The sequence below is a fragment of the Hoplias malabaricus genome, chromosome 5 (assembly GCF_029633855.1).
Source record: "Hoplias malabaricus isolate fHopMal1 chromosome 5, fHopMal1.hap1, whole genome shotgun sequence".
In the NCBI taxonomy this organism is placed as follows: domain Eukaryota; kingdom Metazoa; phylum Chordata; class Actinopteri; order Characiformes; family Erythrinidae; genus Hoplias; species Hoplias malabaricus.
In genome coordinates, this window is record NC_089804.1 from 17150041 (window position 1) to 17177804 (window position 27764).

General features: G+C 38.9%; 1 protein-coding gene across 1 annotated transcript; it reads left to right on the forward strand.

Moving 5' to 3' along the window:
• The first annotated feature begins 14611 nt into the window (after positions 1 to 14611).
• On the forward strand, positions 14612 to 27764 carry ccn5 (cellular communication network factor 5). Its single transcript, XM_066671834.1, has 5 exons — positions 14612 to 14849; positions 17717 to 17939; positions 18897 to 19145; positions 21281 to 21501; positions 25550 to 27764. Exons 1-5 carry the CDS (start codon positions 14715 to 14717, stop codon positions 25829 to 25831), a joined length of 1110 nt encoding a protein of 369 aa, XP_066527931.1. The 5' UTR covers positions 14612 to 14714; the 3' UTR covers positions 25832 to 27764.

Here is a 27764-nt window from a genome sequence, read left to right on the forward strand (position 1 = left end):
GGATTTCCAAAAGTTGTGCATCAAAAACTATTCTAAAAGATTATAAAGATTATTTATTATATATATATATATATTAGTGCATCATTTCATTTTCCTTATTCTTCACACAGTGTGTTTCATAATAAATGTATTATTAAATGTATTATTGTGGGAAATACATGTTTTTAATTGGAAAGCGACAATATGTATTTTTGTGTCATTAATTTTTTTAGAATTGTAATATTATTTAGCTGGAGGGTTTATATAATCCTATATGGGGTTTTGTGCCTCTCTCTGCACTGTATATTATGTTATGCTATCTCTGTCTGTGAGTATTTCAAATACACAAATACACCAAACAAAATTTTTCCCTCCTCTTGTAGAACTTCTACCCAGAAAAGACGTGGTAATAAATGTAAGCAGTTTACAATTACCACACTGACATTTTTCTTGTGTCCTGTATTGCACCCCTGTTTTAGCCTAGGCATGACCTGTTAATCAACAAGTCCCCATGGACCAGTAATGATTTAATTCCCATATTTTTATAACCCCGCAGGTTTGCTTACAGGCATTATCATATGGAAGCTGTATACCTCAATCTAGTTATGGGTCATATCTTTGCAAGTTGTTCATTATGCAACAAATTACTAAGCCTAGTGAGCCTAATGGACTTCATTCATTCATTTATTGCCTTTCAGGGGAATGCAAGTGGATAAGCGAAGAGAAGTAAACAAGTGGAAAGGTCAAGTAAAGAGGTCAGCAAGGTTAAATGCTGGCTGGTTTGTCTTATCTTGTATTAGTAATTTATTCCTTTTTAAAGCAGCATTGCTGGAACCACCATTAAAAATAAAGTATTCTTGGCAGTGCAGAGAGGGATGCAGTGGTCTCTCTCTCTCTCTCTCTCTCTCTCTCTCTCTCTCTCTCTCTCTCTCTCTCTCACACTATGGATAGAATTGCCCTCCATCTCTTCCCCATCAATCAGCAAATTACTAGCCTGTGCTAGTTGGCATAAGAGTTAATATACACCTTCAAGCATGTGAAGTTGTCCAGTGGTGTGGTATTAGCCTGAAAACAGGCAGTGGCTTTTTTCACATTAGAGGAAGCATGTGCTTGTCTCACCCTCCCAGCTTAGTAGCATGGTGTGAAATGGAGACTCTTATTTAATAGGTGGAATTGGTAATGACCAAATTGGGGAGAACATGTATTTGGAACACTTATTTATAAACAAACAAATAACCTTCACACAAGGCAATATGGCAAATATATGATGGTCTGGTAATTTACACCATATATTGACACTGTACAAAGAAAAACATATATCTCCATAATATAGTAATTTTACAGCAGAAGAAAACCTTCTTCATAAATTTAACTGTGAAAGTTTTTCATCCCAAGTAATTTTGGAGCATTTCTATTAATCTATTCATTATTAAATTGTCACTCAATGTGGAGGACAGCTGCTATGTACAAATGATGTAGTAAATCCAACTGACCAAATGGAGACATGATTTTCTTTGGACAGTAATAATATGCACATACACACCAATTATGAAACATGCTATTGGTTCAGGTTCAGAAAAGAATACAGTGTAGTAGCATAAAATGGACAATTATTGTTATAAATGTTATAGTATGGGCGGCACGGTGGCGCAGCAGGTTGTGTCACAGTCACACAGCTCCAGGGGCCTGGAGGTTGTGGGTTCAATTCCCACTCCAGGTGACTGTCTGAGTTGGTGTGTTCTCCCCATGTCCGCGTGGGTTTCCTCTGGGTGCTCTGGTTTCCTCCCACAGTCCAAAAACACACATTGGTAGGTGGATTGGCAACTCAAAAAGTGTGTGTGTTGCCCTGTGAAGGACTGGCGCCCCCTCCAGGTTGTATTCCCGCCTTGTGCCCAATGATTCCAGGTAGGCTCTGGACACACCGTGACCCTGAACTGGATAAGTGGTTACAGATAATGAATGAATGAATGTTATAGTATTTTCATTATATCTTCCTAAGTTATGTGAAAGATTTGAAACATTGCTTCTTCCCAAAGAAAATTTAGCGTTTTAAATTTATTTTATTTTTGAGAAAGAAAATATTGTATGATAATCATCCCATTTATGGTTTTCTAAAAGGTAAAATGATGACAAGATTGTTTGTGCAAGAATGTATGACATTTTGTTGATTTTCTAAAAAAGTATTAACACATCCTGTACATAAAATACATGTGCACATATTTTAAAACAAAGTTAAAATTTTTTATATTTAATTAATAATATATTTTTAATAAACCAAATACAGTAAACCACTGCAGTTGTTGTTGTTGGTTGCCATGCCTGGTAAAGTAGGAAGGGGAATGGAAAGCAGAAGAAGGTAAGCACTTTTAGTTTTAAGCCTTTAAGCAGTTTTAGGTTCAGCAGATCTACCATAGGATACTGTTTTGTAGGAATCTGCAGCTACATGAGTTATTGCTCAACATGGGAGTGAAACCAGATGGTCTCCAGATTCTGCAGTTTAATCCTTATCATCTTTTGCCACAGCCTAAAGCAGCACTTTAAGATTTGTGTGCTAAATAGATAAGCATGTTGTGTCACAACAAACTTCAGCTGTGTGTGTATTATATATATATATATATATATATATATATATATATATATAATGTGTGTGTGAGTTCATTGTTAATTAACCATTCAGATGTTTTAAAGTAATGTCATTAAAACTGTGCTCTTAAAAACCAATGATACAAAATAAAATACAATAAATATAATAACTTATGACTATAAGTCACACTCTTCTTATTGATGACCTCAACTGCTTTCAGATTTACCTACTGTTGACACCAGTGGACACCAGCTTATATTGTCTCCATAGAAAATGTTAAAATGGGACATTTTAGAACAGCTGAGGTCACCATGAACTTGAAGTCAACAAGCCCAGTGCAGAGGGGCATAAAGCACAAGTAGAACTGTATTCTCTGAAGCTCCATGTATTACTTTAAGGGTGGAGTGTGTTTTGTAGTGCAAAACTAACTCTAATTTTAATCTTCATATCAATGTTTTAACATCTAGTGCAAAACCTTCCCAAAAATATTGACTCGACTGCAGGAAAGACAAACAAATTCTCTATTAATCTCAGAAGAAATACTGAAATATTAGTTTGAGCATTTCTGCTCAAGCTGGGCTTTGGGAAAGTGGCTTCCCTTTCATTATTAAATGTCACTCTTTTACCTTAAGTAGTAATACTTGTAATTGTAAATTAAAACCCATTATTTGGAACCTAAAGTTGAAGTTTGGATAGTGAACTTTGAAAAATACAACGTATTCAAACTAAAAGTTACCAGCCAGAAACCCGGGAAAAGGTGGATACATGTCTTTCTTTGCACAGACACATTTTACAGTAACTGACCGGTATTCAGGCTGCCTGCCTCAGTGGCTCAAATGATGCCACCATTTCTGTGCGAACACTTTACCCAGTATACACCAGAAACTGCCAACTCACAGAATCATTTCCCTCTTCTTATATAATCGTGAAAGGAAACCAGTGTATACCGTAGTGTATGACAAACACCGCGCCACTAGATGCCACTATTGCTGCATCATTGAGCACACAATCGATGACGTGAATGTTCTTTAACATAACTACTTGTGAGAATGTAAGTTAAAAGATCACTCTATACAAGAAGTTAAGGACGTGATAAGCTAATTGATTTACTTATGGATCAGATTCAAGGGCTACTTGCAGGTCATAGGTACTGAAAGTTGTTGGGTGTGTTCAGACAGAGGTCAACCACAACAGGTCATGACCTTTATCATGGTGACACTGCTTTGCATACTCTATATGGTCAAGGCTCTCACAAGAGTTTTGTTACACAGTAAAGTCCCTAGGAATGAGAAAATGATGTGTTATCTTGGCTGTAAACCTTTGAGCATAAAACCATTTCTTCCCATGCTCAACCCACAAAAACATCCCCTTAATGTGTCAAACATCAGTGTGTGGTTCCAGGCTACACTGCTCTTTCCATACATAGATTTAGAGCATGTATAAATCTTTAAAGCAGATGTGAAAACACTTTTTTTTTCAAGTGCACGTTTTTATTTATGTCTTTTTCCGCTTAGTGTGTGGCTTTCCTGCGCTGCCACCAGGGTCTGACGGTACTGGCCCTTTTTGCTTGTTGTTCTTGCCTCCTCCGGATCCTTGATATTCAAGCACATGCCATCATCCGGTCTGTCATCAGACATAACTCAGGCCAGGTCTGCCAGTGTTTGTTGACGTCAGTTAAAAATACACTCTCATAGGATGTGAGAATTTGCAGGGAGCCCAGGCGGTGGGTCCAGTCATGGGTCAGACTACAGAGCTGTGTTGACTTTCTAGCCAGGTGTCATCATGCTATTTCACTCAAACGTATCCCCATTCTCTTCTGTCAGCATTTCAGCCCAGCCTTTGATAGGCTCAGGGCAGAAAACTAAGCTCCTTTCAGTACTACTCCATTTACAGATAGTGCACTGTCTTCGTTAAAAATATTTACTTAGCCAACCACAAGTTAGGAAGTGGCAAAAACTGTGAAACCTGTCCTTGTTCCTTGTTTATTTGTTCTACATTATATTAAGACACAAAAATCTCAAACTCAAAAATGGGCCGTGGTTTTGTGCCCTATTTAGACACATGGCAGTTTTAAAAACCTGTAGTAAGCCTTGCCTGAACTTCTCTTCACATGATTCCCGAAATTCCACACTGAACTGAGTGACACAAAGCCAACATTATCAGGCTAGTGTGAATTTTGGACAAGACAATGTGGATAACATACTAGTGATTTTTATGCTGCGTATTGTGACTCTGATATGTTTTGCAGTATTTTAAAATGTGCTGTTGGATTAGTAAGATTGTCTGCATTATAATAATATTGTTTGTGTTACGTGAAACATTCAAGTTATAGACTTTTTGTCAAACACTCAGATCTGTGATTCAACAAAACGGTGTTACTGTAGAATGGTTCTACAGTAAAATGTAGCTTATAAGGAAAATATCTGATTATCTCCAGCATTAGCCCACAAGGGTTATCCCAAATTGTCGCAGAAGTAATTTCAGGAAGTGTTTTTTTTATGTCTTTTTTTGTTTGTTTTTTAAATAAACTAATTAGTTATTTGTATAGAGGATATCCTAACAAGTTTGCTATCAACAAATCTAGCTGAAGGCTTAGTAGATGACACATTAAATGCATTAATAACATAGATCTTAAAAAGAGAGAGAGAGAATGAAAAAAAAAAAACTTAGCGAAAATGGAATAATCTGCTCCTCACTCCTGCACAGCAAATTCACCAGTGTTAAGTTAACACTGTTAGTGTAATAATTTAGCACTCTCAGTGTTAAGTTAACACTAATAGTGTTGATATAACACTGGAGAATTTGCTCTGTGGGCTCTCAGGTTGAGTTGTGCTTTAAAATCATTTAAAGGAACAACAGGCTAGGATAACAGAAGATGCATTCCAATCACCCCAACAGTTCCCTGTGAAGTAGGCTATGCAGACAATTCCACATTGCTGTCAACGTAATGATATTTCAATGCATTTCAAATTAACCAATTTTACCAATTAAACTTCCCTTAGCACCTGTGGGGCACAGTGACAGGTGGGGAGTTTGGGTCGAGTATTACACCTGTCAAAGCGTAACGCAGGCGGGGCGATGTCACTGTCACATAGCTCCAGAATCCTGCGGTGACTATCATTGTGGAGTTTGTTGTGTTCACCCCATGTCTGCATGGGATTTCTCCCACAGTCAAAGAACACACATTGGTAGATTTATTGTGACCTTTAACAATATATGTGGTTACAGGCAATGAATGATTAAATATATCAATTTGTGAATTCCATTAGCCAGTATCAAGGTTAATATATGTCAAATACAATTGCACTGCTTAAGGACCCTGTGGAATGGATGTAGACACAGACTAAATTATTGTAATTAAAAGAGAGGCTCTTAAATCTAGACGTTATGGAGAGCTGCCTTCTCACATGCAGCCATCACTCTATGAAGACTAGGGGATAATATCATTCATTATCTGTATCCGCTTATCCAGTTCAGGGTCGCGGTGGGTCCAGAGCCAACTGGAATCATTGGGTGCGAGGTGGGAATACACCCTGGAGGGGGCGCCAGTCCTTCACAGGGCAACACACACACACTCACACCTACATTCACACACACACTCACACCTACGGACACTTTTGAGTCGCCAATCCTCCTACCAACGTGTGTTTTTGGACTGTGGGAGGAAACCGGAGTACCCGGAGGAAACCCACGCGGACACAGGGAGAACACACCAACTCCTCACAGACAGTCACTCGGAGTGGGAATTGAACCCACAACCTCCAGGCCCCTGGAGCTGTGTGACTGCGACACTACCTGCTAAGGATTTTTGCACAAAATATGAAAAATAAGTTTTCTAGCCACCTTACTCTCTCTAAAAGTAAATTAAAACATTGTTTTCTACACCAGTTTCCACATACCCATGGAGTTACAATAACCACATGACGAAGCGACTGCATCTGTATGTGTTTATTGGAAGAAAATGTCATGATGACACACCCCTGTTTTATGAGGCTTTAGAAATGAAAAGGACTTTGGTATTTGTCTGGCGGAACTTCTAGCGTCTTGGATGACTGTTTAGTTTACAGTGTTCTATTTCAGTTATTTTTTATTTATTTCTTTTTTTGCTAAGTTACACCATCCATTTTTCTCTGGAATGTATTAACATTGCATTCACCCACAAATATTAATGCTTCAGTCCTCATCTTCTGTAAGACGCACAAGGACTCCTGATATTTTCTGTTTGGATTTGGGACCTTTTCATAGTGTATACAATGCTGTCATGAGAAAAATGTTACATACTGATAATGTCTGAACAGATTTAATAAGTAAGTGGAAAAAGAAAAGGAGCACAGTACATAGTTAATGTGTGAAACCATTTACACTTAAAAAGGAATTAATCAAGCTTTTATTTTCTGTAAGTGCTTCTAAGGTCCAATTTGGTCCGGAGCCTACACAGAATTACTGGCCACAAGGCAACAATAGATGATTTAGCCAGATCATGTCCAAATTTTTACATTGCATGTTCAAAATTTTGCATTGGACTATCATTAGACATTTTCACAGCTTCAGCAGAAATGGTTTCACCATGCGAATGCATGTTTTCATACAGCTGCCATACCTCATCCATAAAGCTGTCAGTGCAGGTGGGTGTATGCGTGGGTGCCATCCTGTGGAGAGCAGGTAGGCTTCCTCTTCTGCGTCACTGGCTGACCCTTGCCTGGGATGCCATTCTTATCTTACATGCAGGGCTTTCCTGTGACACTTCAGCAGGGTTTTCACACATCCAGATAGAATGTGGGGAATCTAGGTACTGTTCCCTCTTGCCAAAAGCAGCCTTTTGACTATAGCCCTTATTCTGTAAGACTGAAAGAGCACATACCTGGACCCATCTGGTCTGCAGCTGGAATTATATGTATAAAAAGCACTGGTGCAAAGGAAGGGAACCAGAAATCACATTGAAAGAAGTTTAACTGTGCTTCATGTTTAACTGGGTATAATGAATTTGACGGTTCAGGCTGTCATGTGTGATAAGATGGTTCAACAGAACATTAAAAGTGATTAAGAATGACTTGCCTTCATTCCAGAGTGGTCAGCTGTCTAAAGTTTTTCCCTGATATTGGAGTCAAACTCTTGAACAGCCATCATATTCCAAGAGAGCACAATCCACTCTCGTCCCACAAATGAGTATTGTTGCCAGGTCAGACAAGCTTGGGCAATATTTGGAAATCCAGAGAACATTATTAATGTTTTATGTTTTATGCAAGTTGAAGTTCATTCTGTTAAAGCTGAAGCAGGTGATTTATCTTAAAAACAGTTTTTGTTATATTTTTTAAAATGGCCTTTATATCAAAATGGCTATGAGGCACGGTGTGCCTGTCTACTGCATCACCCTGCCCCATGAAACAGGACCACCACAGAGTAGGTATAGTTTAAGTGGTAGATCGTTATGGAGTTATATTTGGGGCAAGACACCTGAGCACCTGTGACAGTGAAATATGTAGAATATATACAAATGTGCATCAGTAAAGTCACTAAAAAAACACTTCAGGAGTTGTAAACCTGTAGGGTTTATTCCTTTCCCACAAATACCAACAAATGTTTCCAACTTAACACTTACGCCTTCACAGATTCTTTATTGCAGGTGCACAGATCCAATTCCACACACACAAGTACAAAAATATTATACACTCATAGTTTTGTTACAGTTGCAGTGGTGAATGTGTTGCAAAAACGCTAATATAAAAATGCACAAAACTTGCACATTTGCAAACCAATATGTGAATCCATGCAATGAGAGTTACACACTTGTAGAAAGATTACCTACAAATATTTTTTTTATTATTATTATTTATTTTTATTGGGGGGAGGGGTAAATGTTTTGCACAAACACAAGTCAATAATTATACATGCTCGAACTTCCATGAACTCTCACTTTTGCACCAGATTTTCACTGCTTAACTTCACTAACTTCACTGCTTAATCCAAAAAAGCCTTTTTCCTTTTTCAGGTTTTCAGGGAATACTTGAGCATAGGAAAGGCAGCTTTTAATCAGGCTGCCAAATCATTTTCCACTGCTGTCCGAACATAATGACACCTATGTAAGTGAAAACCCTGAGATAACAGTGTAGAAAAGACAAGACCAATGGGTCTGTTTTCAATTCCTCCTTCTTATTGACTTTGGGACAGGAGTGTTGCAAATACGAGGATAATCACATTCTTTGGTGCTCACAGGCAAAGCATGAGTCTTGTTTATATTACTGTAAGGGTGAATGAGCTAGTGTCTAGAACATGAGCTAAGTTTAATTTTGTCTGGTCAAACTTGCCAATTAATCAAAATGTTTCTTGTAATGTGTGAGGGCCGTAGAAACCAGTTTCTACAAAAACGTTTTGGGATTATTGCACAGTATTGTACAGAACAATTCAATATTAATGTAAATAAAAAAAACTGTAAGGTGCACTGTGAAAAATACACTTAGAAGGTTCTATAGAAAAATCAATGTAAATAAGGATTATTTGAATAAATAAATTTAATGTCATTTGTTGTTTCTGAGGCTTGCCTTGATAATGGGAAAATTCATGATGTATTCCTTCCAATGATTCTGTGTAGGCTCCAGACTCGCTCCAGACCCACTGAAACCCTGAACTGGATAAGCGGTTATAGACAATGAATGAATAAATTATATCAGCTATGTATAGGCTATATAACACCAGGAACCTGTATTGATATATCTGTATATATCTGTATATATATATGTCTGGACACTGATGGATGACTGTCGAGATCCTCCTCCACGCTTCAGATCAGCTGCCCACGCTCCTGCAACCACCAAGTGCCTTGAAGCTGCCCCTACACTGAAGTTCTCACGGACTACTAACTATTATCACCAGTAGATTGACCAGAGGAGGATGGGTCACCCCTTGTGAGCCTTGGTTCCTCCCAAGCTTTCTTCCTCAGCTGGGGGAGTTTTTCCTTGCAACTGTCGCCCCTGGCTTGCTCACTTGAGGGTTTTACATTTTGTTTTTACATTTCATGTCAAATCTTGTCTTACTGGAATTCTGTGAAGCCGCTTTGTGACAACATCAGTTGTGAAAAGCGCTATATAAATAAATTTGATTTGATTTGATTTGATATATTCAATGGTGAATGATAAGCTGATACATTTGTCTTTGAATGATATAAAGATACAAATTGTATTTGGTGATTCCTATATTGACTTGTTAAACCCAAATGGACATAAAAAGACAAAAGATTTCATTAATACTATGGCAATACAGTCTAATACTATGGCAGCAGTCTATTTCCTGTGATTATAAGGCTAACTACAAAAACGGTTTACCCCGTTCCCTTAGCACCTTATAAGACAGCATATTCACAAACAAATTTGAAATACTTGCTGAACTAGTAATAAGTGACCACCTTCCAGTTTTTGCAAAGTTTGAAAACATTTTTTTAATACAACTACTGAAGACAGGTCAAACAGTTATAACCGAATATGACACGGAACAACAGAAGCAACAGACCTTTGGCAGCAAACCTGGAGTGAGGTTTATGCAAATGATAGTCCTGACCAATAGAGTTCACCCACAGAGCTGATCATATTGGACAGGCTTGACTTTGGTCTTAGGTCTGCTGGCTAACTGGGAAATCATTCTTTGTGGAATATCCCCCTGATCAATAAGTCTTTTTTGTTTAGATTAATTGGATTTAGGGGTGGGCGATATAGCCCAAAAATATCAAGATATTTCTGAGACAAAGTTTATTCTTGGCAATATGACAAAACACTGAAAAATACTATTATTAACGTCAAGAACACACTTTTGGGACAAAATAAATGTTATATTAATATAAATTAAAAATTATAAATATGTAATTTAATATATTAATTTGTTGGTTCATCTTGTTTATTTCATGAATATGGACACTGCAGAAAAAACAGCATGACTAGCTTAAGCTTGACTAGCTTAAATCTTAACCAGCTCAGGGTATGTTTTCATTTAGATTTGATAGTTTAGCTGGACTAAAAGATCTAAATGATCTAAAAGATCTAAAAGAGACTAAATGATCACCCGGACCAAGCTAGACAACCAGTATGACCAAGCTGGACCTTGTTGGTTGACCCCATGATCAGACTGGTTGACTAGCATGAGCAAGCTGGTTGACCAGCATGATCAGCAAGACCATGCTGGCTGACCAGCATCATGACCAGCACCAAAATCAAGTGCAACATAACCTATGCTGGTCAAGAGTTGGTTAACCAGCTAGCTTAGCAGTATAGAGCATGTTTTGCCTAAATGACCGGCTTTCCATCACCTTGACCATCAAAGACCAGTTCAAGACATCTAAAAGCACCTACCAGCTAAAGCTGGTCTTAAGCTGGATTTTTCAGCAGGGTAATGATCAGCCATTCACTGCAGCCAGTGGTCTGGAGCCATTTTTCCTCAGCAGCAAGGTGCTAAAGGAGTTGCTGAGTGTATACTTTGGAAGTGTTCCTATACCCACAAGCAGTTCACTTACTGTAATATTCTAATGAATCACAGTCTGTGGCTCAAGTCACACTCTCAGTGCTGACCTGTACTAACTGATACACCACAGAAAAGCTTATTTTCAGACTGACTCTTTCCATTTTTTTAACTTTACAGTATTTGTTGAGAGTTTCTTCAATGCTTACCTTAATTTTCCTGCAGGACCAATGAAGTACTGTCTGTATACAATGTTGAATTATAAAAACAATTATAGCAATATACTGTACCTGTAAAGTGTTAAATTTGGCATGTTATGAAAAAAATCAATAGTCCAGGGCATGAACAGATTAATTAGGTGATCTGGAGTTCAAAGCCACATACTGGGAGATAATAGGTAGCAAATTTTGTGACCTTCATAAGTCTAAAAACATGAGATAAAACAAGTGATTTTGTGCAACTCCTTACGTAGAGGGCAGACACTTTAGTATAGTCCCACCTTCTTATATTAAGTATGCCCAATCACAGTGTTGGACCCAGATTTATTTGAGAGCACAAAGAGGAGGTTAAATGAAGCAAAACAAACAGAATGGGTGCAAAGAAATAAGAGTGCTCATTAAACATGGAGGAAATTATAATGAAAAAAATTAGAACAGAGAATCATAGCAAAAATCCAGAGATTCTGATGTTCGCCCCTCATTCTTGGGCTCGCACACAGAACTGAGCAGTGGCTCCCTCATTTAAAGGAACCGGTACTGAAGCCCATCTTTCTGAACAGGGCTGTTTAAACAGGCGGTGAATGCTGCTGTGCTGTTTGATCTTTGTGGCATTTTAACCAAATCATCCTTTTAAAAATGTTATTGTTGAAGTGACCACCCGTCTCTTCCCAGAATATTTGTTTTATGCATTCCTCACGCATAATTACTCAATTTTTTCAATTCACTTAGACCTTAATCGATGTTTATTGTAGAACAAATAATATTTGGATTCCTTTGGCCAACATTTTGTGTGTTTTCATGCAATAGTGAGTCAAAAATAAGATGTCCATTGCTTGACATCACTAATATGCTTCCCACTGAATGAGCAGCTTTTTGAATTAAGGAAGACTACATGCCAACATTGCCCCTTAACTGGATAACGCTGCATTATACTGGTAAATTCCAAGTCTGTGATTTTTGGAAAGCATGTCAAAACAAACCCTGGATTGGCAGGCCAAACTTTCACTTTTAAGCTAATATGTCCTTGACATTTGCTGTATCTGGCAGGCCACATGTGTCCCATCTGGATTAGCATTTGTAAAAGTGAATTTCCCCAGACTGTGTCTATTTTTAAACCAGTATCCTAGCGGGGTCCTGCATTTTATAGTGTTGTTTGGTCTGTGCAACCGATGTGAATAAAATGTGGAAGAAGAAGTTTCTGAGAAACTTCTGAGAAAATCAGATTACACCTATTTAGTTTTACACCTATTTTTTTTTTTCAAATGTAACTACTGTTATATGCTTCTGGGAAGACTTTACACAAAAATCTTGTAGTTGCTATCAAGATTTGTTTGCTTTTGGCCACAAAGTGGAGTTCTATTCAAAGGTGGAGCATACATTCCTTTCATCCATGCAAAACAGGGGTAAATACCAATAATTTCTTCTTCCCCAAGCTTAATTTGTAACATTGGTGATAAAGGATCCATCCCACAGGGTGAGGGGAGCACACAAGGCATGAATGAGGACATGTAAAAGTGAGACTTGTGAGTGTTGTTCTAAAACGTGAGTGTTGTTCTAAAATTGACTGTGTTGTTCTAAAAATGCAGAGGTGTTAGATCCACATAAATACATTCCAGAAAACATGTGCTCCAAATACGACTTGTTCCAGTCGGATCCCACTGAAATTTAGCACTGATCCTTCCCTTCATATTTCACTAGCAAGTTAGTTAGCTAGTAAATCTGTTAACATTTTAAATAACCATTTTAAAGAAATTCAACTAGCTGTTCCCAGCTCTTATGTGTTATGATATACTGTTGCATTACTTCTAAAGCAATAGCAGAGGGAACAAACATTGCTCTGATACAAATAGATGAATAATCATAGTAGACCTACCTAGCAATGGAATCATGCTAATTAGCTGTGTCATTTATCAATGTTTATTGGCTAATGCAAAAAGATAGCCAGCGCCCTAAACTAGCCAAGTCAAAATTAATGAGATTTCAAAAGGTTTTCCCCTCAAAGAATATAAAATAAAAAAATTTCTTAAGTACATATGTTTTTACAGTGAATGAGAAAGGCTAAGGAATTGTCAGTAGCTAAAAATGGTAACTGTCACTGCAAGAGTGTTCCAAAATAGAGAGACATAGTTTAGCTCGTAATATTTACTTTGTAAGAAAACACGGTTTGTTTACGTTCAGAAGCTCTGCATCTTTTACAGTGCAACATTATGTTTGAGGGGGAAAAATGACTGCTGTAAGTAACTGAAGTATAACTTGTCAGTACGTTTTTATACACTGTTTGAATTACCACACAAACTCATTTGCAACTTGAGATGTTTTTGTAGCACCTTCGTTAATGCAGTTAGCCGTCCCCTACTACCAAATATTATGCAGTAAAAATTCCTATTGTTGCGGAATTCGCAGGGGTCCACACAGCCACAGTACAATCAATGAAGGGGTGGGGGGTGGGGGGTGTCATCTGCTTTTTTTCCAATGAGAGAATATGAGCCCCCAGTTTTTGGATAAATCCATCTAAAGAAAGCCCAGTTTCAGTTGCTAGAGACAGACATGAGCAATTTGGATTTTATTATAAAAAGGGCAAAGCAAAAACAAGAAAAAAAAAAAAAAGCCAAGACGAAGCTATTTTCACCTGTAGCATATTAAAGCACATAACCAATATTAAACTGACCTCTTCTAGTTTTTATTTCTTTCAAAATGCTTATTGCCCATAAATTTTATATGTTCTCATGAATGTATAAATGTGTTTAAAACATTCAGTTTAGGCCTAGTTATGTGTATTGTCTTTATACATTTTAGTAATTATTTTAATTTCAAGTAAATAAAAAGCAAGAAAACATGCAAAAATTCAAGCAAGAATTCAAGCCTTATGGCCCTAGAACAGATGTAGAACTAGGGGTGCCCATGTTTCTGTAGTAAAAATCATAGGTAGTACTTGGTGGTTTTGCTTTGATAATGGATGGTACTTGGTCTAAAAAATTTAAGAACCACTGATATAGGCCAATATATTTTCTGTAGTGTTTTGTGACTATTAAAGGAAATGCTGTTTTAAGTGGAACACTTTCCTCAGACTCCTTCTGCATGAGCGCATCTCTTTGATTTTTTTCACTTTCAGATTTTATGCTTTGCCAGATTGAATCAGGCTAAAAAAAATTTAGCCAGTGATTATATACTGACTCAAATTCACCATAATTTACCCAATAAAAGGCCTTCATTACAAGCCCTCCTCTCCCCCCCCCACCCACCCCCCACCCACAAGTCAGGCATGTGCCCTCATTTCCCAGCAGCAGCAAGGTCTGAGCAAGAGTCTGTTGTTTGACCCTGCCTGCTTTTGCTCCACAGCTCTTGTTTTTATTGTTGAACTGTAGTGCAAGAGTGAGTGGGGAGTGGATTCAGCCTGCCGGGATGTGGAATTTGAAACATTTCTGATTGCCGGCCAGCCACTGTTTGCACAGCAGGCAGGCCATGACATCAGAGGTGGGGGGACTTTATAAATGTCTGGCCAGGAAGCAGTGGCCCCAGCAGCTTCACACATAACACTTCAGGACACTGTGCTGGCTGGGATGGACGTCCAAATGCCACAAACCCATGCACTTCTGCTGGCAATTCTGCTCTACCTGTGCTGCCAGGTGAGTACACTTGTGATTAACCCCTTAAACTGCAAAATGTTCATTTACAAGCCTGCAGATTTATGATCTGATGTTGCTGGTCTAAATTCTGCCTGTGCAATTGTGATTGATCCCTTAAATCTGCAGGCTTGTGAATTAACATTTTATCCTAATTAAGTCATTATTTATGCTAATTTGGGTTATTTCTGGGTGGCACGGTGGCGCAGCAGGTAGTGTCGCTGTCACACAGCTCCTGGGACCTGGAGTTGTGGGTTTGAGCCCCGCTCCAGGTGACTGTCCATGAGGAGTTTGATGTGTTCTCCCTGTGTCTGCGTGGGTTTCCTCCGGGTGCTCCAGTTTCCTCCCACCGTCCAAAAACACACATTGGTAGGTGGATTGGTGACTCAAAAATGTCTGTAGGTGTGAGTGAATATGTGACTGTGTGTCGTCCTGCGAAGGACGGGCGCCCCCTCTAGGGTGTGTTCCCACCTTGCACCCAGTGATTCCGGGTAGGCTCCGGACACACCGTGACCCTGAATTGGAAAATCGGTTACAAATGAATGTGTTATTTTGAAACTACACAGTAACTTCACTAGTGTTAACAGTGTAAACAAGTCCTAGGCTTAAAGGGGTTAAACATTTTAATCTAAAATTGCTCAGAAAAAAAATACCTGCATTGTTTCTGTATTAAAGTCACATATTTGTTGAACTATGTGAGCAGATATGGCTTACTGTATGAGGTTACTGAAACTATGAATAAACAGACTGTTATGCTGTTAACTACACACAATTTATCAAATGAGTGGTGCAATTTAGCTTAATTTATTACATTGTGTTTTAAGCAATGGAATTACAATCCCAGAGAATGTTTTCCGAGCAGATGAAAGAATCTCTCCAGCCTATTAGATCTAACTTTGTTCTGTTGGAAGGCTCTGTTTTAGACTTTGTAATTGAAAGCATATTTATATTACTTCTAGAGTCTGGGAACTCTTACCGTAAGTGGTTCACAAGAGATATCCCCCCAAAATTAATCCCCAAGCCTGAGTGAGTCAAAACTCTGAAATGTAATTCTCCACATAAAAAGATTTAAAAGGAGTAAAATTATATGTTTTACAGTCTTTCACTCAATCACATATGAGCCTCTAAAAATTGAGGGCACAAAGTTTGACATTAGATGGAACACTGTGTGGTGGTGAAAACTGAAGCCTAATGGGCTGGCACTCCGTCAGTAGCCATTTGGATTGAGCTGCATTCTTGCTTTTGTCGTTAAATGCCATCGTAATTTCTTCCACTCTGAATATCAGCCAAACCAAGTGTCTGCTAAACACTGCTCTGTGTTCCTGGCACCTGTGGTCCATTTCACAGGTGGCAAATAAAAAGTGGAGGTCCCTCATGACTTGCCCAGTGGTGTCAGAAATAGTAACTGTCCTGTGAAGACCTTCCCTGCTTTAGAGTAAACAGGCCTCTGTGTAATGTGCAGGTTTGGATGTTATCTTAAAAAGAAAGTAATTAAAATATGGAAAAATCAGGATTACTGAAGACATCTCTAGTTCCTTTTCAGTCACTGCATTTTAATATTGTTTACAAGTGCACCATATATTCAGTGGAACTGATAACAAGGATATATGTTTAATGTTATGGCTAACTAGTGAGTATATAGTACACTGACTGTAGAGGAAAGTGGCATTTATGTTATGTCTGATCAGTGTAATATATTGAGTAGTTTGCTGCATAAAATTTGTTTGAACAAATCCAAATAAATGCTGTGAATTCTGGGCAAGCTCTGCTGCTGAAGTCTGTTTATGTTCACTCAATGCTTTGTATTTCCAAGGAAGATCAAATTTCACTCTCAGCAAAACACTAATGAGACTGTCATTACGATGGCATTCATGTAAAAAGAAATGGTGAAAGCAAATCCAAGACCGATTAAAGAGAAACGTCACCCCAAGACACTTTTCCCTCATTAATCACTGAATTGTAATAAAATACAAGAATCTTACTTAAAATTTCCAAACAGAAACATGTTTGTGGTCTGCTCAACCTCTGCAGGGCCCCTCAGGTTCTTTTGTGTTACAGGGGCATATGTGTCTCTGTATTAAATAAGGAGGACACATCACTGCATGCAAATTATCTAGCGTCCCTGTTCCTGATGATGCTGTATTTGCTCTGTTATATGTATTGGAGGACAGCATCCACTATCTTGGCACTACTCTCTTTGTCACTGCATTCTGCTGCACTGTACTACCCTGCTAGCCACATTAATCTTTATGATTTTTGTACAAATGTACAATGAAATTTGGCCTCTGCATTTAACCCATCCATTGTAGTGAACACACACACACACACAACCTGGAGAAGTGGACAACCATCCTATGGGGAGAATTTGGGGTTAAGGGGCACTTTAGACATGGATGTTCCTGCCGGTCGAGCCAGCAACCTGTCCTCTAACCATTAGGCCACAGCTGCTCTCATTAGGCCATGGCTGCCCCCTTGTTTATCTGTTATGAAACAGACAAATAATGATGCAGCAGAACTCCACCTGAATCTCTATCCCCCTCGCAGTTTATACGTTCAACCAGGTGCAGACGTATTTGAATCTAGCAATTGTAGTTACTTTTAAAACAGCTCTACGTCGAATGAAATGATGCACAGAAAAGCTACTTGAGGGCAAATATTGACCCCTTGGGGGCAATCTTCAGCTTGCTAAACATACATGAATGAAAGGGTAAAATACCAGGTCCTTCAATTGTTTTGCATTGAGGAAGAAAAAAAAAGAGAGAAAATAGAACCAAAAGTAGTTAAACTATTTCTCAATAATTGCTGATATCCCCTTATAGTTTATCGGCTAGCTCAAGGCCTGACTGCACTATGCTGTTATCTCTCCACAGCCCCAGGTTTGTTGTCAACAGTGTAATGGGACATGCCAGTGCCCCCTCTCTGAGCCAATCTGCTCTAAAGATGTCCCACTAGTACTGGATGGTTGTGGGTGCTGTCGGGTTTGTGCAAGACAGAAAGGAGAGTCCTGCAGTGAAGTGCTAATTTGTGACAAGAAGCATGGCCTGCAATGTGATTACAGTGCCAGCTTCCCAGGAGAACCCGGAGAGTGTGTCCGTGAGTAACCAAGGGTTTATTTTCCCTCCAATAAGAACAGCTCATCATGTCCCAAACAAGGTCTAACAAAATATTACACACACACACACACACACACACACATAAGCATAACACAGAAAGTATGGAAATTTGTGTTTGGCAGATTATTTATTTTGTAACAATGCTTCTTGGAAATAAGTCTTATACCTTTGGAAAGCCTGTTAATTTCCCTTTTAAATGGTGCCACATTTGTAAGAAACATGCATTTGTGGGATGAGCAGTAGAGCTGAGTATGTGGGTTGCCCCCATGAAAAATTTGCCAAATCCTCTCTGCCAGTGCCAAAGAGCTCAGCTCTACTGCTCATTCTACAAGTGCATGTTCCTTACCAATGAGGCCATTTAAAAGTGAAATTAACAGACTTTCCAATAGTATAAGATTTTCTGCCAAGCAAGGAATTTTCATGACTGCATTTGTTGCACAGACGCCATCGAATCACGGCACCATGCTGCGATTCACGAAGCTCCTGAGAGCAACCAAGTTTTTCACAAACATTTGTAGAAGCAGTCTGCATGCCTAGGTGCTTAGGTTTTATACACATGTGGCTGTGGAAGTGAATGGAACACCTGAATTCTATGATTTGGCTGAGTGAGTTTTTTTGGCAATATAGTGCAGCAACTCAAAGAATTGTTACTGAGGAACAGTAATGTGGTCATTTTGTATTTGGACAAGCTTAGCTCATTATTTCACCACCGAGATGGGCTATGACCAGTGATGTGGCTTTATTGAACCCCCCTCTGTTTGGCCTATGTGGTCTTAAATTTGAAAGTCCATCCACTGTAAATTTGTTTCTAAGTGGTAAAGAGTAGCTGATGTTCTACAAATAAGTCATAATTTTCACTGGACAGTGACAGGATTTAAAAAAAATAATTTATGTTTTTATTGTAGTCCTCTTTGCTAATGGCTTCATCTCTGCACAGGTGAGGAAGAGTTGGGCTGTGAGCTGAACGGCATCTCATATCAGGATGGAGAGGTTTTCCAGCCATCCTGTGCCACTCGGTGCCGCTGTGTAGCTGGAGGAGTGACCTGTATTCCCCTCTGCAAGGATGACATTCGTTTGCCCACCTCAGACTGCCCTCACCCTCAGAGAGTACAGCTGCCAGGAAAATGCTGCAAGGAGTGGGTATGTGACCACATGGACAACAGCCTGTTTCAGGATCCACAAACAGGTAAACAAGGAAATAAAATCATATTTACACTCTATTGATTCTATTAAGCCTAAATGCAACCCATCAACAGAGACATGTTTGGTGTCTGAGGATGTGTCTGTAATCGCTTATACAGTTCAGTGTCACAGAGGGTCTCGAGCCTACCCAGAATCACTGGGTGCAAGGCAGGAATACACCCTGGAGGGGGCGCCAGTCCTTCACAGAGCAACAATTGCTCACACATTTATACCTATGGACACTTGAGTCGCTAATCCACCTACCAACGTGTGTTTTTGGACCATGGGAGGAAACCGGAGTACCAGGAGGTGCTAAGAGATTTTTTTTTTCATTTAGTCTTTGCTCAAATGTAAGAACAGTGTTAGAGGATGTGCATTGGATAATGATTTTCAAAAAAAATTGAAAAAAGGATTTATATTCCCCCGCCATTAAGGGGACATTTTTATTTATTTATTTTCATAAAGTTTCATACCCAAGTTGTTGGACAATCCAGTGCAGGTGGGGTTTATCTGAGGCCTGTCATTAACATTCCAGTCTGAGTTTTTTTTTTTTAAATTAAATATTGCTTGCCAAGATAGAGCCCAACAGCCAAGAGAGGGAGTACTTCTAATAGATTTCAGTGAGTCTAACAAAAAAATCTGACCACTTTCAAAACATGTCACCCAAGTCATGTAAAACAACACCGGTACATTTTGTTCTTCAAGTTCTTGTATACAAAACAAGGGAGTTTACACAGAGCTGCATGTTGCAAACTCTGCCAAAAAATGATTCATATCTCTTAGCCACAGATTTTTCTCTTTGTGATTTCCCATCAGCTTTTGCTGGTTTCATTTGGGCAACAATGAGAACATAGTTCTTTAGCTTGAGATGATAATCACATTTTACTATTATAAACCAATCTTATTTACTGATGGCAATATTCTTAGTTTGTTTGTACAATGTCCAAATGTAACCCTTTTCATATTTCTAGTGAATGTGGCTAATTCAATGGTGCTCTCATAGCTTGTGTCAACAAAAAAAACATTGCCAATAGAATGGGACCCTGTAAAAGCTACACTTGGGCCTAAGATAACCATATCTGTGTTTCAGTTTGACTTTAACTTGCCCATGCCCAAACTTAGCATACATAGCATCACACATGTGGCCACTAAGTACAAGGGGAGGAGGGGTCAAGGAGGACCAGGTTTTTTAATTGGAACATACTCTCCCTTGGCAACAAACACAAATATGTATGTTGGTGAACAGATTTCTTTGGTGGTTTGCACCTTAGGTTAGTAGGCTATGGACTCTACACTGTCATATTGATTAAAATGTATAGATTTCAATGAGTGATGGGAGGGGCTGAACAAATAGTAATTCTTCATAACCTAACCACAGTGGCATGGTGGTGTTGCAGTCACACAGCTCCAGAGACCTGGAGGTTTTGGGTTCTATTCCCGCTCCAGGTGACTGCCTGTGAGGAGTTTGGTGTGTTCTCCCCATGTCCGTGTGGGTTTCCTCCGGGTGCTCCGGTTTCCTCCCACAGTCTAAAAATACACGTTGGTAGGTGGAGTGACTCAAATGTGTCCGTACCCACCGCGACCCTGAACTGGATAAGCGGTTACAGATAATGAATGAATGAACTTCAGTGCACATAGAAATGAAATTATTCTTAAGGTGGGATTAAGTCTAGGAGTCCCTGACGAGGTAAAGTGGTCAAGGGCAAGTTAAAACCAGAAATAAAACACAGGGCATATGTTCAAGTGTGTGATAGAGGAGAATCAAGCCTTCCAGCAAGTGGAGCATGATTGAGTTTTTTTGGCTAAATGATTCTTACAGCAATACTTGGGCATCTGTACAGCTTTTCCAGAAAACTAGAAGCTGCTTCTGCTGCCAAAGGTTGAAAAAAATAAAGGGTATAGAGAAGGTTCCCGCAAAATTTTGGACCTACAGACATGTTCAAGTGTTATTCCTAAACTTGGTTTTAAAGTTGCTTTGCCAATTGGTCCCAAGACTTGGCTTAATATTTTACCATGAAACCAGTGAGTGTATTTTGGTAGCTATCTGTCCTAGGTACAAGTTTTGAAAAAGAGTCAGTTGCCCTTATCTACATGGGATGTGCAGCTCTAATGTATTTGTTATCTTTTGAATGATTACAGCTAATAGACCTGACCAGTCACTTCCTGCCATGCCTGGTTTCCAAGCCAGTCCCAGCTCGAACTGTATAGAGCAGAGCACTGAGTGGAGTGCTTGCTCACATACCTGTGGCCCGGGGATATCCACACGAGTGACCAACCAGAACCCGGCCTGCAAGCTGGAGAAACAAATCAGACTGTGCAAGGTCCGACCTTGCTACACCTTCCCTGTTAGGAGTCCAGTGGTAAGTCCTGCTTCTGGCAAGTTCAACCTGAAGTCAGCAAACCACAGCCTGACAAAATATTTGACATTGACTTAATGGGCATATCAGGGAGAACTGAACGCACAACACAGACTGTAGTCCATCTGTTGCTCTGCATACATTTTTAGCACCATTTCACCATGTTCTTAAATGCTCAGGAACCCTAAAAGACCACCAAAGAGCATGTTGTATCATATTCAGTGCTGCTGTAACACTGATGTGTGGTGGTGGTATGTTAGTGTGTGTTGAACTGGTCTGAGTTGATCAGACAAAACAGTGCCACTGGAGTTTGTGAAACACTATGCCCAGTATGATCAGTTTAAGGGTGAGTTGGTAATGGTGAGCAAAGTATCTGTACATTTTATCAGCTATTTCTGGATTCTGGATTTACATTGATGATGTAGCTGTGTCTCCTTCATCTCTCGTCCATAATCTCCTCGATTTAACACTTCCGTTCAGTACCCATATCCACTCTGTAGTTAAAACTTCATTCATCCACTTGCATACCATCTCTCTCTCTGAAACCCTTATCCACACTCATTTGCAGCCATTTGGAGTACTGCAACTCCCTTCTAACTGGTATCTGCTCCTCATCCATTCACAAAATCCAGATGGTCTTCTTACCCACACCCAAGTACATTACCATAATATACCCATTTTTACTGGCTTCCGGATAAATATAACATTCAATTAAATTTTTTCTAGTTACCTATTAAACTTTAAATCTTTCTCCTTCATTTCTCTCTGATCTTCTAATGTCCTACACAGCAAATTCGCCATTGTTAAGCATTATTAACACTGAGAGTATTGACAAGCTTACATTTTTACATTAATGGTGTTGATTTAACACTGATGAATTTGCTGTGTATAAACCCTCCCATACCTTCTGGTCTTTTACTGATGGGTTAATCACCATTCCTCCATTTAATCTGCAAGGCTTTGGTGCCTGAGCGTTTTCTAGATCTGTGCATTGACTCTGCAGTTTACTTCCTCCACTGGCTCAACATTCTATATCTCTGTCCATATTTTAATCTAATCTGAAATCATATCTCTTTACACTTGTACATAATCTACCTCCAGCCCTATCCATACCTGCCCTGCTCAGTCTAACACTGTCCATGTGTACGTTTTACTGTTTTCTTTTAATATGGTGCTTTATGTATTGTAACTGCAATTGTATTCTTAGGGTTCTACGCACTGTGTTGCTTTTGTAAGGATATTTCTTTTTCTTATTCTGATTTTTCTCCTGAAAACCTTCTTGTACAGAAGAGACCGTAGGCCATAAAAACACCAGACTTGAAAGGTAGATGTAGCGTGTGTGCATCTTGGTGGGCAACAAAAATGACACTGATTGGCCTTATAGAGGCGCTATAGCAAAGGGCAATGTGCCAAGATCTGTATTTTCTATCCCATGTGATGTAGAAACAAAATACTTTTTTTCTCCTGATTCCTCACGTCTGACCCTACAAAACTAGTCTATATCTTCTGCATTTAGATTTTTAACTAATTTGAATAATATTTTAGGCACAAACAAGTCCCTGGAAATATATCCCATATGGACATATGTGGTATCAGCAGAATCCTAAGAAAATGAACTTTAATAACTATCAAAACAGTGTTGGAATTTCATCACTGCATGTCTTCCAGACTCCGCCCAAAACATGGGTGGAGTTCGCATTCTAAAAATGAGACAAATACAGCTATATCTCACAAACGCTTTCCCCGAAAGTTACAAAACTTCACATGGTTGAACCCTAAAGGGTTCTCTTATGTTAGGATACGCTTATGTTATGATGCAAAGTTAAGTCTAGGGGGTGCTATAACAACTAAAAAATTGTTACACAACACAGGATTATCCTATTGATGGTATCCGAGCAATCAGTTATCAGATTCTATGATGATGATGTCATATTTGAAAAAACATGTCTGCCATTGACAGCTGATTTCAGCAGCTATTTTACAACCATATCAAGGTCCAATAATCATGAAACTTGGCAAAGTACATACATTTCATAATGCTAGCCACTAATGGGCATCATTCACATTTTCCACATTTGTGACTACTCTGCATAGTGTCACAAAAATATGCAATTAAAATTATTTTCAAAAAATGCTTTTCCTCATTTGTCAGGTATTTGGAAAGTAATTGCTGGATCTTCATTGTATCAACAAATTGGTCTTGTCACAATCCAGACTGCTTGTAGGTAAATACTCAAAAAGTTTGGACATGCCATTGCTGCAATATTTTAATGAAGCAACATGTGTGGAGCTTTATATATTCTTTCAGCATTAACTGAAACAAATAAAGCCCAATTGAGACCCAACTTCACAGACTTATGTAGGGCCTTACTGTGAATACAGTGGCGGATGCTGGTCTTTCAAGGAGGGGAAGCTCAATTTCGGCCTGATTCGCTCATTTCGCTGTCAATCAAAAAGGGATTCAGCCTCAGACAGATCATCCAATCATCATGCAGAAGCTGAGCGTCCGGGCCAGCCGAGGCCAGCCCACTGCCCCATAGACCCCCAGAGACGCTGAGCGTCCGATGGGCGGGACAAAGCCCAGCATTTATCCAATGACTCGTCTCGTTTCACTGCACTTTGCTGCTTCGCTATGAACTCCGTGGACGCTCAGCGTCCTCACTGTTTAAAGCACTGCGGGAATGATTGAGAGGAAAGGTGTTTACCAGTGATAAGAAGCTGATTCTGAACAAAAGTTGAGCGCGTTGTAGTGCATATTTATTCAATGACATGTACACACAACAGTATATATTTGATCATTTATTTTTTGACATTTTAGGGGAAGCTGGGCTTCCCTTGCAGTCTTAGAGCAATCGCCTCTGGTTAAATATGACTAGCATCCACTAACAAGGTGTGCTACAATAGGACAATGATTGTAGCATGAGCTTTTTTTGTGTTATAGCACCATCTAGGAATGCAGTAGCACCTCAATTTAATCATGTCATCTGATTCTCATATTGGTCATGAATGTGAAGTTTTGTAATTTTTGGGAAAAGCTTTTCTGAGTTACAGCTCTATTTGTGTGATTTGTGCTCCATCCCTGTTATTGAGAGGGGCTTGGAAGCCACTCAGTGATGAAAGTCCAATGTTTAATAATTAAATAATTATTAAAGTTTGAGTCCTTAGAATTCTGATGATATCACATATGTCCATATCGGGAGACTAGTTTGTATTCAAATATATGTATTTGCATTTCTAAGCAGAATGGCAATAACTGGTCAGCAGACTACACAATAATGATTAAATATATATTATTTAACACTAATAATTTTGATTTAAAACTGGTAAATTTGCTGCATAGTGCAATGTAGCGTAACTTTACAACAACCATTTCTCAAGCCATGGAGCTAAGATAAATTGTCATGAAAGTAACACGGTTTTTGTGTTTTAAGGATTAAACTACAAATAAATTGTTATAAGTAGCCATCAGGCAATATTCACAATAATCCTGATCACAAAACACCTAAGATCAGGTAATCATAATCTCACACTTACAGAAGGGACACAGTAGTCTCATGTTTAAACCTCAGTTTATCCAATCAGTTTTCAGCGTGGGAAGAATGAATGGCCTGGGACACCTGACTCAGTGTTCATTTTCCCCACTCCAGATTTAACCTGTAGTGAAAAATCTCTCAGCCTGTAAGGTGTGCACACAAGTTCCAATGCTCCTCATGTTCTTCACTTCTTATTTTTTTGCCTGTAACTATTAGATAGGATGACCATCCCTTAGCGTATTGGGTGAGATGTCCTTGGGGAATGTAAAAAGCCAATAATTAGTAAATATCTGTCCCTATCCATGAAAACTGGTCTAAATAAATAAGAATGAATGAATGGTTGTATTTATACGAAACCTAAAAATTCTAGCATCAGTTTCAGAAATGAAAAAAGTGACACCTCTGTGTTTAATCTAAACTGGTTTATTTTCAAAAGCTAAAAACTATGATTTACCTAAAAAACAATGGAATGTTGAACCTATCTTTTAATTTAGCTGTTTCTTTTTTTTCCCCTTCAGTGGCCAAGAAAATGCCAGTCCAGCTACAGGTCAGCAGTTCCCATGCGGCTGGTCCACCAGGGCTGCTACAGCACACGTTTGTACCGGCCACGGTACTGCGGTTATTGCACAGATGGCCGCTGCTGCACACCTTACAGCACTCACACAATCATTGTACCTTTTCACTGCCGGGGCGGTCACCTTGTCCATCAAGCCATCATGATGATCAGTTCCTGCATCTGCCACTACAACTGCCCATACTCACCTGGTGCCACCTACAGCAGGCCTGCATTCTGGCACTAGAAGCTTTCCCCATTTGTGCACTGATTTTGTGCACTGATTTCATCATTTTACATCTCATTCCACCAGCTCCTGGCTGAAAGGGCACTGGTGTGACTTTACCTGTTTCGACATTAAAAAGCACTTTACACATCACACTTGATTGACTAACTGGATACTGCCCTACCATAAAGAGTACAGTTCTAAACATTTGGAACACTGTGCTATTTAGTGTTTTTGTAAATATAAAAGTATTTTGAAAAGCAATGCCTGCAACACATCCCAAATTGTGGGAATATGTCAGAGGAGAAAGGATTAGCTGAGTCTCACTACTTCAATGCATCAATGTATATTCCAACAGTTTAGAGCAAGATGATTGCAAGTACTTCATGTAATTTAAAACCTATTTCACTGCTATAGTAGTGTTTAAAAGGCAAGCAAAAAGCTGGATGCATGGACCTTTGATCCCTCAGATGCCATTGCATTTAAAACTTTGAAAAAACACTGCAAGAACTCTGAAATACTTGGTTAAATTTGTGGCCAATATACACCTTTTGCTGCTTCATTGACTGTTGCTTACTATATAACCATGGAACCCAAACGTCAGCAAGGTCCAGATATGCTGCCGATGTCTCTGCAGAGCCCTCTGGGTTTGAGCTCATCTGAGATGAAGTGATGCATGTGTAAAAATGTATTTTGTCTTGATGATTTAACCTCTCCAGTTCATTGGAGACACCATGTTTTCTAGGCTATCCTTTAATATATGTTTTAGTGCCTTAGGCAGGAGTAACTTGCAACATAAATGTTAAAGATTATCAAAGCAACTTAGACTGCCTTTAAAACATCTTTTAAGTGGAAGTTCAGGCTTATTTCAACATGGCAAGCTGTCTCCTTGTGATAAGGCCTCTGGTCACTGTCTTTGAGGAGTTTGGTTGGTTCTCCTTGTGTCTCTGTGGGCCTCCTCTGGATACTTTTTATACATTTTATTCCCACAGTCCAAAGACACATTTTGGTAGTTTGATAGGTGGCAGAATTAAGTTGAATTAATTTTAAGAGGAAAGGTGATATAACACTGCTGCAAACATGCTTTTGTCCTCATTTTTAGAATGCGTTGCAAGCATTACATTTGGAATGATTATTTTTTTAATGAAAACCATATACATTTCATGATGTAAAGCCAATACATTTACAGTTTTCAACAAGAATTATTTATCGCTGCTTTCTGTATTTGAGTATTTCACCTACATCCTCCATGTTATGAAACTGTTGCTTGCATGTGTGCCAGCTGAGATTTGACTGCCCTTAGAGGTGAGTGGCTTCTTAAGGCTGGATCAGCCATTTTTGCACTTATAGCCAGTTTGTTTAGAAATATTGTGGTCATAATTTTGCCATGTTATTGAGAAGAGAACAATGAAATCATGGAAGCTCCAGATTGTCTGTTAACACTTAGCTAGGTATGTATGATGGCAGCTATTACTCCTGAACTAGTGCCTACAGCCTCCATGTTAAACCTGATTACTGTTGCTTGTACAATAATTGCAACTGAGTGATACTCCTTGGTATTGTACTGTTGACCTGTAGCCTTTGATTATTTGAATGTTCTGAGTGAAACTGAGATGGGCCTATTTTTAAAAGAAATATTGCCAACTGGATTTTGGTTTCTGGTTTGGATTCAATTCTGAGACTTTCTGTCAATCTTCCAATTGTGAATACAGAATCAGCTACCTTGAAAATAAAGACAAAAAAATACAAAAAAAAAGACCCTAAAGCACTTTGAATTAATTTAGTGATATGTTGTACCTGCAGTGTGATGTTTTTAAATATCTCTTTCTACAATATATAGGATAATCGGGGTGAGAAAAACCTGAATATAGGGACAATCCCTAAAATTTAGGAATGGGAGCTATGAGTATTTCCTGCAAATTATAAACACCCAACACGTCTACAGTGCATCACA